The 18,453-nt window shown below is 40.2% G+C and overlaps 1 protein-coding gene across 4 annotated transcripts in view; it reads right to left on the bottom strand.

Moving 5' to 3' along the window:
• LOC148071521 (teneurin-3) overlaps positions 1-18,453 on the bottom strand; it is a 264,037-nt gene that overhangs the window by 28,382 nt on the left and 217,202 nt on the right. For 2 of the 4 annotated variants that reach the window (XM_087798801.1, XM_087798799.1), the window contains 2 exons: positions 4,145-4,394; positions 344-364 (listed from right to left, as the gene is read on the bottom strand). In XM_087798801.1, the coding sequence (XP_087654927.1) occupies positions 344-364; positions 4,145-4,394 (271 nt within the window). The remainder of the gene's footprint in view (positions 1-343; positions 365-4,144; positions 4,395-18,453) is intronic. The other 2 variants (XM_087798802.1, XM_087798800.1) reach the window with 1 other exon arrangement.

Raw genomic sequence — 18,453 nt, forward strand, 5'->3', positions numbered from 1 at the left:
ACAAAGACAGCCGCGCTCCAGCCCTCTGCATCCGAGCATCTGCCAAACATCACTGTTAATGTAATCAGAAGCTTTCTGTTACTGCGAGGATTTTTTTTTTTTTAACCTCTTTTTTTTCTTTCACGATTTTTGTTGTTTTCCGTTGCCGCACAGCCGCGTGACCTTCTCGGTCTGCAGAGCGGCAATTTAGATTGAATTGGTTCTGTTATAATTACAATCCCCTGTTGCAAACTGTTAGAGAAAGAGTTTCTATTTTTAACGATGATGAGGATGATGAGGAGGAGGAGGAGGAGGATGAGGATGGGTGTGTGAGAAAGACATGCACGGTGAGAATCACACCTACCTGTGTCTAAAGTCTTTATTTCTACGACAAGACACGGGAGCAGGAAAGACAAGGAGAGAATCGGGATCATGAGAACAATAAGAAAGGACGTCTTCATTGTCAGACATTTGTTTCATCACACGAACAAAGGAAAAAAAAAAGTGCCACTTTGATTTCAATGAGCAAAGCCTTGAAGTTAAATAACGCACACGATGATTGAAAATTCCTTTAAATATGGCTTCTTTTTTTTTCTTTCCCAACCGACATAAATCAAGTGTGTCCTTGAGCAATCACTGCGGAATGTCAGTGGAAAATTGGTTTGTCGGAAAGTGTTGTGTTTGTAACCCAAGAAGAAGAAATTGTGAACTCCAATCTTCATAAAGCTCCTTCCCGCATTACTGCTGCTTCTCTCCATTTGGCTGCTCGTATTGAAATATTGATCCGGCGACTTGTTACTTTTGCCCGCTGCCGCCAGAATCTAGATTAAGACTTTATATTAACATCCGTCCTCGGTGGTAGATTAAAAGAAGCTTCAACAGATTTTACTCAAAATGTCCTTTCTTTTTATTTCAGCACCGCTATTGTTGCAATCTCAACTACATCAGCAATAATGAAATTGGCCTTTATGCCGGAGTCGATTTAATATGTTGTTGTGTTTGCTGCTTTATCCTCCTAAGTAGTCTAAAATGGTTGCTTGGAGACAGAAGCTACTGTACGTGTCTAACTATTATTTATCCGAGCTGAAGCTGCTGAGCATTCACTCTTTTTTATGCACTGCCACAGTATTGTTTCCCATTTGTGCTCAATAAAGGTTCCAATATGAGTTTGCTTGGCCAAAAAAAACACAATGTGTGCATCAGCAGGTTTCATGGAGAGAAGAATAAAAAGGTCAGGCGTTGCTTAAAATACGCCAATATCCGCCAAGCTACGACCGAGAACTGAATTAGAATTGGGGGAACATCCTCTGGGCTAATGGCACGTTAAGAGCCCACTGGGTGATTGTTTAGCAAACGTGTTTTGCGGGCCGGAACAATCTGGTCACAGAGGCAACGTTCTTAGCAGCTGGCCACAAACTCCTGCTCGCCTGGCCATGTTGGCAGCCCTTTACTTATACGTCTCAGGCCTGTGTGGAGATCTAATCCCTCCATCTGGTCCTGGGTCTGCAAACGAGTCTCTTCCCAGCTGGACCTGCCCTGGTCAACCTCCATAGGACGAGCTGTCGAGCCTGGCTCAACGAGACAGAGTCGGCATCGGCCGTTTATCTAAGAGATACGATCTTTAACACGACGGAGAAAGACCTTTTATCTTTGGAAATCTGCCGATTGGACACGTGATGAAGAAGTCTCTGATGGACTCGAGACATTTACAGACAAGCTGTTTTCAAACAAGCTTTCTGAATAATTCAATTCAATTTTGATTCAAATCATTTTCATATTAAGTATCGAATCATAAAGTTATCTTGAGACACTTGAGACAGTTTAAATAACGATAAGAAATAAGAAATATGAAACATTTCATGAAGTTTAAATTTCTATTTAACCTTAAAACTACACATTAATCTATGTTTTTAAATGAAAAACACAGAACATTTCAATATTCTTATGAAGTCCTACATACTATAAGCACTTTTGTTTTTTCAAAAAACTGCTAGGCTATATGTTTTTTTTTAAATAATTGATCTTATATTAAACAATATACATGTCCCTGAATTTTACAATTTCACATCGTCACAAGTTTGTGCTATACATCCTTGGCTGAGACAAGGTCACGAGCAGTTCCCACACAATTTAGTATAGCCAATTTTCTCTTTTTGTTTGGTGAAATCCATTAAGCTTAGCTGTATGACACATATGATACTGTAAAGGAAATGGAATTTTAGAATGAGGGGTTGCTAGTTTGGTTAGTGGATAACAGTGCAAGCTTCATATTTTGGTTAATTTAACCACCTTGTCACTAGTGCTGGTCTTATGATGCTTCATGAAGTCAGTGCTGATGGCGCCACCATCAGTTTGACACTGCTTCCTGAACCTTCATCAGACCGTCACCTCCTGTCACCATTTGCATCTTTCATTGATTCAAATCTGCCTAAAATAGGCTGGTAAGGATCATTTCACCTACACAATCAAAAGCATTATAATATGTGTCCTAAAAATGGACATACACAACCAGGTGTGTATCGAACATCTGTATCCAGGCTCTTGTCCCAGACTAATTATTTCTTCTTAAACCACAGCAAATGTGACGTCCATAAGCCCCCTGTCCCCCTCTGTCTCCGTGCAGCTGGTGACTACAGCTGGGTAGCTCAGATGGAGCTGGTACAGAAGGTTGGGGGTTAAATCCTGGAGAGGTTTCCAGTGAGGGCCCATTGGCAGGGTCATTAGTGCTGTGTGTCTACTTGAATGGAAGTCTCTTTGGAAAAAACTGTCAGTTTTAATAAAGTCTAAAGTTCTCCTGAGGACAAATGGCAGAGCTGTCCTTCATAAGCCGCCGTTCACTGAATCTTGTCTTAGAAGCCTCTGCGATATTAATAGTAATCATGTGGTCAATCGGAGTCCTTCAGGATATACACCAGGTGACAGCGGGCGATAAGGAGGTCAAGGATGAACAGATCCCAACTGGTACTAAGACTTATCTGTCGCATTGATGTAAGCCACGTGTAGGAATCAGAGACGTGCTAATTTGAGCAAAGTTGGCCTGAGGCACGATTCTTTCTAATTATACGCTACTTACTGTCTCTTCTAATCATGGAGACGAATCAGGCAAATGTTTTTGAATAAAGTGCAGATTGCAAGAAAAACGCATGTGGGTTCTGTCAAAGTCGATCCATCTGCTTCTAATCGAGGATCCAGTTGTTGCTCTTCAATGATTGTGCTAATCTATCGAGTGAAATTGTGAAAAAACTAAAGCTAAACACCCTCGACTCTCTTCACTTTCACAAACTTTTCAGCATAGTTAACAACACCTATTTTGCTCATTTAAAAAAATAGATTCATGAGGGGAATTTTCATCAGGCGGTACCGACTTTTCCTTCTTTAACAAGTGCCGATTGATTTAGATAAAATTGCCCAATCACCGTTTTAAGAAGTGTCTGATTGAGAGGCAAGAAGATATGACAACGTGTGTCCCAGTTTAACCTACATAAAACTACCAACTTTGAATGGCAGACCCTCATCCTGCAGGTCCTGAAGCAAAATACACGGTACTTGTCGCACCGAACAGGTTTACTTTAACCCAGAGCAACTGATCTATTGCTCGACCTTGTCACGATAATCCACCCACCAGCTGTGCAGTAAAGCACCATCCACCAAGACCACAAACACCAGTTCCTGTGCAGCTTGACCTACATAAAGAAATAAACCGGTTTTGATAAGTTTGAATGTCGGGATCAGAGGCAGGCGTTCCATGGGAACTGTCGTGGAGAAGTGCCAGGCCCCAAATCTGAATATGACGAATGTGCACTAGCGGGCTTTGAAGTCAGACAATATCAAAGAGCTCTGACGGAAGAGGAGCTTTTTTGAAATTTCTTTGGGATATATTTTCCTGCTGAGTTTGGCATCTCCTCTTGCAGATGACAGGGTGTTTGTGCTTACATATGTTAACATGGAGAAGAAATAAAGGTGGTCCTGCTGTTTTGGCTCCCTGGTGGAGCAGCGGCATAGAGGGTTTGTTGATGCCTATAGTATGTTGTGAAATGTGAAAAATAAAAGCATGACACTTCAGTTCTTGAGATCAGATGTGCTGGATTTTGTTGGACAAGCCACAGAGTTGCCGTGGTGCCGCAGGATATATGGAGCCATCAGTGGAAATTGGGCAAACACTTACCTGAGCTCCATGATGCTCGTCACGTTGCCAGATGGGTAGATGCGGCGGATATAGTTGAAGTCCCCCACATAGAGGCTTCCATCAATGCCCCACGCCAGGGCCACCGGAGCCAGCAGCTTGTTGCCTTGGGCTTGCCCATTACAGCTTGGGCAGGAGATGCTTCGACGCCGTCCATTTCCCATGACGGTGGAGATCACAGGGGGTTGGAGGGAGATGAACTGGTTCTCGCCGCTGCCTTTGTAGAGAATACCTGGGAAATTAAACAACAAAAATCTGTCAGTGAAACGCACAATATTGGTCCGTTATCTTTTCGGCTTTTCTCTCCAAGGAGCACGATAATTCAAATAATCCCACACGCACACAAATCCAATAATGTCATTTAGCTTATTGGCTTTTTTTCCTGAGGGACCGATGAGGAATCAATAACTATGTGATGTCAGCGAACCATGTTTATTCAATTAGTTGTCTCTCCTTTATTCAAATGAAACCACCTTGAATTGGTGTTAGTCTGGTGTTTAATTTGGACCCGATCAATACAAGGACCTTCATTTAGTGTCTAGACCTACAGGTTTAATTTGTGTTGTATTCAGTATAACCTTTGAGGATGCTTCTACTTTGTGATATTTATCTATTTTCCCAGCGTATAATTTAGGGGTCGCCAGCCTTTGCAAATGCCAGCTACTCCAAGGGCACTGTGTGAGTTAGCATCAGTTTGTTACACACTTCTGAAATAACTTATTTTATATTGCACTAATCACATTATTGAATCCTCAAATCGTAACAATGGGGCAACAAGATAAGAAACACAAAATCAAATATAATTAGGAGGTTATTGTATAAAAAAGTTGGGCTGCTTCTTCGGTGACTGCTGTTATAACAGGTATTCTTTGTATTTAGTGAATATGTTACGGAAATGTAACAATACATAACATTTTTACATTATTGTAGTTTTATCTAGAACAGTCCTGAGTCCAGTCACTCTTTATCTGTTATTGTAACAATGTTCTTAACTCTTGTGTTATCTCAGTGTCAAGGTCAACCAGTGGCCTGGACAAAATGTGTTTGTGGTATCCCTTGTGTTGCCTCTGAGTCAAGTTAAATGACCTCCACCACTGCATATGTATTTCTGGAAGCCCCAGAGGTCTTTCATCCTGACCCAGAAGCAACACAAGAAATACAACAAACACGTTTGTTTTAACGTGACTTATCCTTATTTAAAAAATTGGCAAAATCGAACCTGAGATTTCAGGACATTGCAGTTATGCTGTTCAAACACAAGGGTGAGCCAGAAACACCATTTTCAGTGTTACGTATTGGGGATTTGAGGTCTTTTACTGATGTAAAGGGATGAAGCAGTGTCATGATGTTTAGAAGTCAGTAGGTGGCGCAATCAGTTTAAAAATGATGTGATGTTTAATTAGAACAGTTGTTCAAAACAAAGGAAAATAGCGCAGGGATCAGCATCTAGTGGACTCTGAAAATAATGTCACTGCTTCATGAAGCTTCATCAGACCATCGCTACAGACACTAGGAGGAACTTCCACTTGAAAAAGATGTAGCACATATGTGTGCGGCGTTCTAATGCGCTCTCATAAAAACCAAGAAGACAGCATGGCACATGCACAGAAATAATCATGCGGCATGTAAATAGTAGCATATCAACCAGAACATGATGGAAACACAGACGTTGTTTTGGTCCCAAATTGTCAGACATATGAGCGAGGGGCCAAGGACAGTGGTGCTCATGTTTTTTGAGCAGATCTGCAGTTGTCATTACATGCTCCATCGACACAGAGAGGAGACCACTCTGAGCATTCCAGATGGCGCTCTCTTTATAAAAATGGCATCTTTCAAAGCGTAAGATGAGCTACCAGACTTTTGAAATAAAAACAAAATCTGGCATGATTTCTTAGTATTTTGCAGGCCACGTGATTTGGTCTGTAAGAAAAGTAAATGTCTTTCTCCTCTTTTTTATTCATTCCGCATAACCCGTTTTTTCTTCATTCTCCTACTTTTGTTAGTCACCTCAACTCAGGCCTCACACTTGGAGTGCTACCAATGAATCACAGCATCAACTCTGCATTGCAGGTAAGCAGTGTGAGGATTGGGAGAAATGTCAATGGTTGTGTTAACAAGGACAGTCAAAACCCAATTATAGACCCCTGCCTTTTTCTTCGCCAAGCAATACATCCTTATGGACGCAGAGAAACTCTCTGTGTCCTCACTGTTATTATGGCATTGCCTTTTTTTAGAGTTTTCCTGACAGGTACAGCTCCTGTGCAACTGCATTAAAAAATAATTTGATTGACAGATCTCACAGAGGGCTTGAGCTGATGACCAGAACAGATGCTGATTTTACATCATATTTCACTACATCGACACAGCAGAGCTCTGACCTCTCAAATTCCACGGAGCCACTATTTCCATCGTTATGGATTTTATATCATGTTTTGTGTGAGCTTCATTGGCTTCCACAAAGATGAAGCAGCAGCTCTTTTGGTCAAGATGGGTCTAGCCCTTTTTAAACACTCTTTGTGTCTATGTCAATATCAGAACAAGTCTGGAAAGCTGCAGGTAACACTTATTACATTGTTAAATATTTCTACATTTAAAGTATTATTTTCCAATAAAAAAAAACTTTATTATCACTGTCCACATACAGTACATACCACCCAGTAACACTTGCATATTCTGGCTATTACAAAGACCCTGTTTTCCTGTTAATGACATCATACACAGTAAATTATGTTGCTCAGGTTCGGGCAATTTTTACCACCACATAACAAAAACTATCTTGGCTAGTTGGTAATAGTGCTAGCTGCAGTCATTGCAAGTTAAAATGTATTATACCCAGTATCCCTTCTTTTACATTTTTTAATAAAGATATCTTTATTCTACAAATCCCTATAATTACAAAACCAGAATTTCTAAAACCAATTTGACAATAAAACATGAAATGTTTTGTAAACAAATAAGTTTGTCTGTTACGGGTTGGTAAAATACATTTATTGTTCTCTATGAAAATCACACCTGTGTCACAAAATGAAAGAATATTATCTAATTTCTAGAATAATGTAAATGTTTCGAAATTTTGCCCGTCCTAGATTTTTTATTTTAATGGTTAAAGTGGAAATACTATTTTCATAGAAAGACCCGTCACATCTAGAACTGGGTTGTTTCTTTTTCTGCTAATGCAACCGGACATTTTCCAATGAGTGGATCTTCTTAACTTAACTGAGATTCCAAAATAAATTGTTCCTAGTCTGGAACAAAGAACGTTAAATTAATCAGATCTTGTGGCTGATAAATGTAGTTTTGAAGAAAAAACACTTTTAGGAACTTTTACATCATAAATAATGTCAGCTTAACTGCAGAACTTTTAAGTTGAGGGTCTGAGTGATGGCAACCCAATCTGTCTCCAGACAGATAAAGTCCTGCTAAGAACCACCTCAGTGATAGTTTCCACTTCAGTGGACACACACTGACACATATTTTGTCACAGCTGGTCAATACACAGCACACACAGAAGTGCAATACCTTGTGGAGGAAAATAATTAGCTTTTTTTTTTTTTTGTAAGCTATCAAAAATGTTTCTGGTTTCTGCTCCACTTGTGCAGTACCAATAACAAGCAAGGACTTTGTGACATTTCTCAAACCGAAAACTGTTTTTTTTTTTCTCCGTGAGATGGTGGAGATAAACACAAAACGTGTGTTATAACGTAGGGTATTGAGAATGTCAGTGCAACTTAAGTATGTAAAATGAATCTAGACACCTTGGAGATGGACAATTACTGACATTGAGGCATGACCTCAGCAATGGATTAGTCATTTACCGTGATTAACCAACACATTCATTTCACATTTCTTTTGATAAAAACGACCTGGCAGGTAATACAAGAGTCTGTGTGTGATGATGAATACCACACAGGACACCGTTGCCCTCGATATTGCGTCCCCTGTTCCAGTCCATGTCACCTGCTCCCTCTCATTTTCCCTTTCTCTCCTCTCTAACTGTGTGATAAAGCAATAAAATGTCCCAAAATAAATTGACTTTACTCGGAAACAGAAGGAAACGCAAGGTCACAGAATTCCCCTTTGACCTGAGCAGACACTATTTCATTACCGCTGAAATGATAAATATGCAATGTGATGCTATAAAGGTGTTTAATTGTGCTTTCGTAACGGTGACCCTGGACAAAATCTCTCCCTTTCACCTTCAAACAGCAGTAATTGCAAAGCAAAGAGGTGGCTCCACCATTAATGCTATTTTCATAAAGGTTGGTGATTTATGGGTTTTCTGAGATTTGCTTTGGGATTTTTAAAGCGGCACTCTGCAGACTTTGACCCAAAACAACATCTTCAACATTTCGGAGCGGCACTCATTCATAATGTGCTGTTACCATAGCGATGCCGAATGAAGCGGTCCATTGCGATGTTGCCCTCGTACCCTCTCAGGTGAACCTCCGATTGCTCTACGACATCATGTTTCAATTTACACAGCACACAAGGTGACACATCTTCCCCTCTGGTCCTTTAAAACCCATTCTGCTGAACAGATGTGACGTCTTGTGAAGAGGCCAAATATCTTCAGTAAAAACTTCTACTAATAAATTTGGTGGAAGAAATAAAGTGTTGAGCACTGACACGACCAACAAAGTTTACCGTAAACCCCCCTTTTGATCCAATTTGTGTCTGCCAGAACAACACCCTCTTTTTGTCAGGTCCATGGATTTACCCACCAGTCTTTGTGTTTTGGGGATTAAAAAAAGTCTTGACTGTGTTTGTCGATGGTACCCTGTAGAGGGTACAACCAATTACTGCCCTGTAATACCTGCCAACCTGATGCTGGCTATAAGTTGGGCCCGTTGTCAGTTCTTAAGGGTCCCTGGCTGGAGGAAGCCCAGAGAGCGGGTGGATATTATGTCACATCAGGAACAAACAATGGTTTTGCTTTAGATACTGTCAAGAGAAACATGTAGGCATTCCCTCATATGGGGCCCTTATTGGCCGTTACTGCCTGGTGCCTTGTGGGGGTCTTTGACAGGTGGATGATACTGTTTTATATAAACAACAGAGCAGTAACAGACTCCTGATAAGTGTACGTCCACAGCGTCAATGCTATGATTTCGCAACAAAATCGATGCAATAAAGTACAGACAAAAAGAGGGAGTGGATCCCAACACAGTCTGATGAAGCTTCATGAAGCAGTGCCATTATTTTTAGAGCGCACTTGATAGCAGTCTGCTTCATGAAGCTTCATCAGACCATCACTACCCAACATCCATTCATCTGTCAGCTCTGACTTTTCAAGTACAGCCTGGATGCTCAAACATAGATAATGATTGAAAAATGATAAATCAAAGTATGTCTATCAAATTTAGTAAACCACATATATCATTATTAGAATTGTATCAATACTATTTTCGTCTGTTGCGTGTGTGAGAAATTAATTTAAGGTTTGTCTCCGTGCCAGGAACTGGACCGAAGGAGTGAGCAAGTAAGTGAGGGTAGTAAACATCCAAAGATTGTGTTATAGTTGTAAGACCATTGGAGTAAGATAACACGGCTGGTGCTATCACAATCATAATCAGAAACCTTTATTACCGGCGTTGTAAACACAACTGAGGAATTTGTTGTTGTCGCAGTATAACAGCAACCCTACCTCTTTGTGCTTAAGAGAGAATTCAGACATGCAACCATTGAGTCATGAAGGAGGCATGTAGGTCTACGTTCTTTCTCACTTGTGTACAAGTAAATATTTGTGACTTTGAACTAAATCTGGTGTCTGTTCAGTTCCAAGTAAGTTTTCTAACCTGACTGATCATTAATTAAAATCGTTTTTTCCAATGTTTGTGAATTATTCGGAATATTATTACTTGACTTTCTCATGAAATTTCACCCACTTCAATTTGTTAATTTGTTGAAAAGAAAAAAGTGTGTCTAGACACAACAGTCTAAATTTTACCAAAGGATTTAAAAGATGAACTGACTTCCATCTCTTGTTTGCAGGAGCCCATTGATATTCACAAACTTGTTTTCCGTTTTTTGTTGTGGCACTTTGGCAGAAGTTTAAGTGACACTGGGAATTGTCTGGTTTTGGTTCATTTGTGTCCATTTTGTCAAACTCTAATACGCTTCCTCCAGCTAAATGGCTTCAGCCTAGTTTTACAGCGCTCGCTTCTGCCCCACAGCCTTGAAGTGTGAAAGAAATCTCGACAAAACCTAATAATAGAACAAAGCTGTGACGGTAATCACACATAAATAGAGAGGAAAGTGAGGATGCCAACAAGTCTAACTGATAAAACCGCTTATTTCCCTTCTGAGGGTGAATCTCGGTTGTTTTTAATCGAACAAAAAGCCGCGTGTGCTTTGGAAAATAATAACTTGTCTGAGAGTCGTTTTCCAAAGTCACAAGCGCTGGTAAACATTCTTTCTCGCTAATAATGACACATACGTGCACCAAATCTGGTGAGTCATGACACATTAATAGTGGAACACGGGCGCAGATATAACGGGCTCCGCTGTGCAGCTAAAGTGGGAATCTCTTCAAAGCCGAGCAACACATCAAAGCCGAGACGTGAACGCCGCAATCGCTTAATTATTCACATCCAGCAACTTGTTTGAATTCACACTGCCTCTGTCCTAATTAGACGATCTATAGCAACGCTGAACGGCCATGTTGTCGTTTTCCTGCAGCGCCGCGCAGCCACCCATCATAACCTCTCGGTGTGTGAAATGGAGCGTGCGGCCAACTCCTCTGATTAGTTCCTTTCAATGATTCCGTTGATTGAAGGACAAATTCAAATGAAGCCAGGTCGGAGCACGACTCTTGACAGTACAATCAGACTGATCCCTCCTTTGTATCCCGGAGAATTACACAAGAGCCGTTAACAAAGACGAATAGGTCCCGGGGACGGCTTTTCAATGTGACGCCGTCCAATGCTTGACCTTGACTTAAGTTGAACTGTGATCCATGTTCCTGAGCCGTGGTGACACTCTGGGCTGACACCACCTCCAGAGACAATAATAACGTCTCTGAAACAAGGGGAAAAAAAAAACAAAAAACATTTGTAATACTATTGAAGAAACAAGAGAGCATGTCTCATTAACCATTATATATTGCTTTAATCATTGATGCATCTATAATATTCAGTTAGACTTCAGTTAGAAATCTATTTAACAAAATGTTAAACTTAAAGTTAGATACTTTAAGGAAATGAGAGTATGATCATTCGTATTGATGTACTGGCACCAATAAAGTCATTTTTGGGTAAATAACCAAGACTCATTTTAAACCCCTGTGGCCATGTGTGGCCCTTAGACTGCCTTTAAGCGACCCAGCTAGTTTCTGACATGAAACAAACCATTTTTCTTTGGCTCTTATCTTACTATTTATTGTAGTTCAACAAGCAATATAGATGCTTTGTGTTCATCTAGTGGACTACTGAAAATAATGACACCGCTTCATGAAGCTTCATCAGACCATCACTACTTAGGACCTTATACGGTTTAGACTTTGCAACTTCTTACCTGTATTTATAGTTGCTCAACAACGCGCTAACAAAACAGACAAGCTGTTCTTGAAGTTGCTTGATGTTGCTCATATTTTACACAAAACAAAAAATGTTCTTGTAAATTGTCACAAAAAGTACATGTAAAAATATAACATTGTTTAATTAAATGTAATGTTTTTTATTTGTATTAATTATTCATGATTTATTCATATGTCATTTTATGTTAATGCAGTTTATTTTATTTTAATGAATTGTATTTTGTTTTATCAACCTCTTTTTATTCTATTTTATATTATTTAATTTTTATATTTGTTAATGACAGCACAATAAACTCCTGTGTTGTGTTTACAATACTGTCAAAAACTGTGTTTTTATCTGATTCTGATCTGAGTCTAATTGTAATTTCACTCTGATTAAAGTAAAAAAAAAAACAACACCTGCTGATGAGTTTCCACAGATTTTTACAGTGTTACCTTAAGTCTCCCAACCTGGAGGAATGTGATGAAGGACAAGTGAATGATGGTAGACGAGGTTGTTTTAATAAAGCCATAAATGTGTGACAGAAATATAGACGATGTAAGAGATCAGAAGGTTGTTTAAAAAGGCTCGAGTGTCTGGTATTTTCAGGGACAGCACTTAGGTCCAAACACATAAATGTGCATAAGCTCTGTAATGAGCTGAGGATTTAAATGTCCGGGCTATTTAATTTCTCGTGTAAGACAGAGACTTCTCCAATATCCAGGAGACTAATGCCGCTCCGAGGACATGGATAAGCTGCAGCGCCGCATCTGTCTGGCAGTCTTGGCAGCACGAAGGCAGGGAAATATGCTGAGGTCATTCTGGCAAGCCGCTGTATCTCTCCTTATTTACACTTCCATCATAGTTTACAGTACACACACGTCACACCGCAGGCTATTAGATAGTGTAATGGGATGGCTTAAATACTCCAATCAATCACCACCTACCCCCCGCAATCATTTGCCGGAATATTGTTCAACTCTTACACAACTTTGTGCCGCTCTGATGTGATTTAGAGGGCGAGAGATTAAGGGTCCGCTTCCCTCCCTCAAGGACACTCGGTCATGTCACATTACTGTTGATGACTGTTGCAAGTATCAAACTTGTGACATCTCAGCTGGAGCTCGGCACTGATGGAAGTTCAGCTTCGGAAAATCCAGTGCTGCGGGGCTGAAGAGGAGAACACCCACAGACTTCCGACTCAAAAGTGCTTCTTCAAGTATATTTAGACATCTGCACTTTTATTTCACTCAGTTTCCTTTTGTAGTGGAGTTTCGGATGAAACGTATAAAGCTGTGAACAAAACTTTGTCGTGCTTTCAAGTGACGCGCGGGAGAACCGGAATGCTTGGCACATTGTGCACGAGAGACTTCATGTGAACGGGACTGACGCACCATTAGGGACATCGCTTTTCATTGATTAATACATTAATAACCAGGGGATTTTTGCTTTAAAATGTTTTAGAAAACTCTTTAAACAAACGTTGACTATAATTCCAGTAGAAGACTCTTTCAATTTTTAATAAGACTCAAGGAAAACCAGGAAAGGAAATGCATCTTCATCATCATCATTAAAGTTGCTGGGTTTATATTCCAGTATTTTGAAGAAAATATGTGGGTCTAGAGTTTGACTCAAATGTAACACTTGTTTCTTCGGATTGATTTAATCAAATGTATATCCGTGGTGACATTAAGCATTTAAGGTTGGTCTTGGTTATGAGTCACTGTGGCAAATGGCTGTCAGACTGCAGATATAATTGCTCCTCAGTTGGAAGTCGCTCTTAACAAAAGCATTGGTTCAACATAAAACACATATTCAGTCACCGTTTCATCACATCAAACTTCTGAACACCAAATGTGTAGCATGAAGTGATTGATGGTCAGTGTTTGATTCAACACGAATCCCAACTTACCGTGTTCTTTAATAAAAGGCTAATTTGAGCGATCGGAGGGAGAAAGGGAAGACTTTCATGCCTACATCACAACCTGCCACATGATTAATTGCTACAAATGGAAGGCCGAGGCTCCACACCGGGTAGAATAACTAGAGCGCCCTGGGCAATGTCACCTTGGTGACACATCAAGAGAGCAGAGATTGGTAGGGGAGCAGCGGCGCTGTGTCTTCACTGCAACACGTCCTTCCTTGTTCTTCTCGGCACTATCCTACCAGCAGAGCTCCCACTGATGTACCGAGTTTAAGGCTAAAAGTGAACAGAAATCCCTTCAGTCAATCACATAGCTTTTGTCAGGTACAGGAGGTAACTGAACTCTTGGCCGAGGTCGTCACCCAACACGGCAGATGATAAAATCAGCTGCAGAAATCATACTTTATTTAAAAGAATGCTACGATATAATTGCCATAGGACAAAATACAATTTTACTATTACTTCACATGGTAAGGGTTTGGATAAAAGCATCACTTGTTTACTTGCTACCCTGGTCTAGAAACGCACTTTACAAATAACCAATACTTACTTACTTATTTAGTAACTTACTTAATCATTATTTCTAGATACTCCACTGGTAGATTACTTTAATTACAAGTTGTCACTTCAAAACTGATAAGTCCAAGTGAGTCCACATTTTTTATTTTTTTATTGTGCATTTACTTTTCCATTTTCTCTTCCCAGAAACCCCCAGAGCACACTCACGGTAATTCGGCCAAGATTGAAATGAGTAAAACCACCGTTTCTAACTCACTACTTCCACAATAATCACAGAACATCTAAAATTAAAAAGGTTTTAGGTGAAAATCTGTTTCAGTTTTGCTTTTTAATTGACCCTATTTAACCACAAAAATTGAATCAGATTGCGTCGCTTCTTTGAACTTGCCGCCTGCAGTTCTAGTAATGTCATCTGGTTTCACAGGTTTGAGATAATCTATGGGAAGAATATAAAAGAAAACCCTTACTTGTATATAAAAAAGACACATTTATTTATTTCTTAAAGTATAAAAAAAATGAATTCATAAATTATTTATATATAAGAATAATTTAAATAAATAAAACTTCTAGTAAATTCTACATGTTCTTTGTAAGAAATGGGTAAAACGTTACATTTACAATGCCATTATAATTATAATATTATAATATTGTCTAATACAACAAACTTTTATAATCATTTTTGATCGATTCAGTTGAAAAGGAGATGTTTTTCCTCTGCTGAATGATCTTCTATACCCCGCTGGCAAAAAAACCCAAAGACAGATTGAAGCATGGATCTTTGAGCATCATCTTGTTTCAGTAAGTGAGATGAGAGGGAAGTATCCCTTCACCTTTCCTGTGACACGTCCATTTGTCTGTATTTTCAGCCTTGCAAATCAGCCTGGATCTCCACATTAATCACTATAAAGCTACTTGTAAGCCCTGCAGCTGCAGGGCAGCCTATGTGGCTTGTTCAAAACGTTGCATCAATGACGATGTTTTCTTTACGTTTATGGATCGACACAGACTCGATCAATTGTTGTGCAAAAGAAGCAAGTGTGACTCACTGAATCCAAATGATTGAGTTTGGTTTTTTGACAGGAAATGAGCCAGACTCATGCAATAGCTGATAAAAAAAAACGACTTCCTATTAGTGATGTGCAACGAGGTTCATGAAATGACATAATGGAAATGAGTGTGTGAGGTTTGAGCTCTTTAAAAGTGGGTTGTGGATGATAATATCAAGCAGGCACAAAACCCCAGTGCATTTGTTTGATAAAAGAAGCACTTTTAAAGTGGAAGGGAAAGGGTGTAGATGTAGCGTACTTTGGCGAGAGCAGCAGATCGGAGGGAAGGTCGATCTACTTGTAATGAATAAGGAGTGGCAGGAGGACATGACTAAAGCACAGACACCAGCAATTTGCCTTATCGGCTTTGACAGACTATGGAGTGCATGAAGAGAGCAAAGCATTGGGATTTTGGCTTCCATTGATGGGAGGGAGAGAGAGAGAAAATCCTAAGATGTTTGAAGTGCAGAGAGAAAAAAAACAGAGTCACAACAGAAGACAAGTTCAAATGTCTGGAGCTCAGCCACTGTAGCGTCTGCAGAGGAGCACTGGTTGCTAGCATGTTGGGCGAGGACATTAGTCATGGTTAGCATTGCTAAAGAATCAATACGGAGGCAAGAGTGAAGGCAAACGCTGATATTTGCATTCATCTTCCTGCTGGCGGAGGATATCGAACCGTAGTCTGAGCCCAAAAAGCCCACACGGAGCATAAATCTGAAATGTCAAAAAGTGGCTCAACGCACCGCTGAATTATTCAGTTTGGATAGAGAAAACGCAGGATATAAAAGTGTGCGCCGCTTCATAACTGCCGAGATAAAAATTAGTAAGTGCGACGGGGAAGACGGATGGAACTACAGCAGGGATCTCAAACATGTGGGCCAGTTCTGCAGCCAACCGCTAGTGCTGTGCCTCTAATCGCAAACTTCTCTAAGTGCACTGCTTTACAGTACACTGTGCATTTACTGTCAGCAGGGTAGTACTGTCTTAAATCAAAACACATGACAGCTTCTTCTTCTACTACTTTTTAGCCCTGCGGTTTTAAGCCTGTCGGCGACACTTGGCAGCAATTTTTGACAATTGAAACAATTTATTTATTGTTTTTGTGTTGTTCTGTGGTCAAATTAGTATGTTCTCGAGACGTTTACGCCGGTATCCTCTCTGAAGCACGTCATCAGTGACGTATCTTCCGTTCCTTCTACATCATTAAGATGGCGGTCGTGTGTCCATCGATCCACACTAAAATTTCTGGCTGTTTAATTGCGCCAATTGAGTGCACACAGCGCACTATATTTCCGCACACTCCTCAGTGTAAAGGCACTTGTGTACTCAAAATATTAAGTGTAAGTGCAAAGATGCGCGACTTGGGACACACCATAGGTCTACTTATTTAGCACGAGTTGGTCTCCCACGATAACGGTTAGGAAACACTGTGTATCTGAATCGTAGTTGGTAATAGTTATACAGAGGCTCTGTCCTATCAATGTCCCTAATCCTCAAGCTTGTTTCTGAACCTCAAAATCCTGCAGAAGAGCAAGGGCTGTCCCAATACTTGGCTGTAAGGGGTATCCCAGAATGTCTTTCGCTTCAAAAATACTGAAATTAATGGCGGCAAAAACTAGGAAAAAGACATGGCTTCAAATGTAAGTATTTTTTTTTGTTAATAGAGATCTAACCACTAAGCTACTTAAGCTAAATGCAGCTAATGCTAATAATGTCATCAAAACACTGGAAATAACTATTTTAATAACCCTTCACCTCCTTCCAAATTCAAGGTGCAGCATCTGGTTTAAAAAAAACACCTAGTTTGCATACCGAGACCAAAAAAACAACTTACTTTTATGGCATCAAAAACATATTTACAGCCACTTTCAACATCTTAAACACTAATTTCACCATCAGAAATAATGGCAGTGGCTGAGTTAACCGACTATGTGCGTATGTTAGCAGAGCTAAATGGGTGCGGTTTCATCATCAAATCATAATGGATCCTGTCGTAACTTTGCCTCTTGACAGGATCTCTCTATACCGGAAGACTGCATTTCCAAGATGGCCGCGACTTCAAAACTGGCGTAAGGTAACAGACGTGTGATGTCACGGATGCTATTTCCTTATCTTATAGAGTCTATGGTTTTACACCACGACTTCAGCTCTGATGTAAAACACTCGCTTCACCAACATAAATCATTTCACCACCGAGTTTCCTGTCCCTGATTTCTGTTAATACAATTCCGGCAGAGAACCTTTTTGGGCAAATTGATTAAACTCCTGTCAGGCAAGAGTAAACGAGACAGAACCGCACAAGATGCTGAACTATTCTGGAATTGGTTTAAATTTAGTCTAACTTTGCAGTGGGGGTTTTGAGGAGGTGCCGTAATAGGACAAGTGTGAAAAAGCCCGCGGGAGGCTTCAGCTTTAACAACACCAGAGGAAACCAGGCGCCATCTGCTTGTGGGTTTATTTTGGTCGTCATTTATGTAAAGGGACGCACATGGTTCTCTCAAGCATGGTAGCATGTTTAATGTTCGTTTCAGACATGCAGAGAAGCTAACAGATACAGCACACCACGTCTATCTGTTGATGCCACTGTGCTGAAGGCTTTGGTAAGGGCGCTCTATACTTTGAGACAGGTGGGATGAAAGCAGAAGCTCTGGCAGCAGTCATGCTGGAGGCATATTTCAAGGTTCTGTTGCACACTTCACAAACTTCCCGTTCCGGATGGCTTGACAGATTGGGTTCGGAGATGGGCCCCTATGTCTGTTCTTTTAATGTCGAGCTGAGAAGCAGGACACAATCGCATCACGCTCAAGAACTCTGACATGTTTTCCACTTTTAGGAACAAAATAGTCGCTTGTGTTGCACATCTGAGAAGACGTCTGTAACATACACAAGACAGGTGATACCAGCCTGCAAAGCCCAGGGAGAATCGCGCCACCAACTGAGCCTGTATTTGAGGCGACACAGATAAAGCACCAGCATGCCAGGACTTAAAGGCACCAGTAGCACCGTTGTCAGATGACGCCGGAAAGTCATGTAACTGAGCTAAAAACATTCAACACGGAAAACTAGGATTTAAGGACTAACCAGAGGAACATTCAAGAAAACCTGAGTAAAAATTCTGCATCACAAAAATACTTTCTAAGACTCAATGTCAATAAAATTGTCAAATGTCAAATAAAAGTTAAAAAATGTTCAAACACTTTTATTTACAGCCACTGGTCTGTCGAGGTACGCGTTGATTCTTTGTGGCACAATCGAAAAAACCAAATTAATTAACCTTTTTTATTTGAC

This window comes from Callionymus lyra, chromosome 9 (assembly GCF_982586985.1).
Source record: "Callionymus lyra chromosome 9, fCalLyr1.hap1.1, whole genome shotgun sequence".
Classification (NCBI taxonomy): Eukaryota; Metazoa; Chordata; class Actinopteri; order Syngnathiformes; family Callionymidae; genus Callionymus; species Callionymus lyra.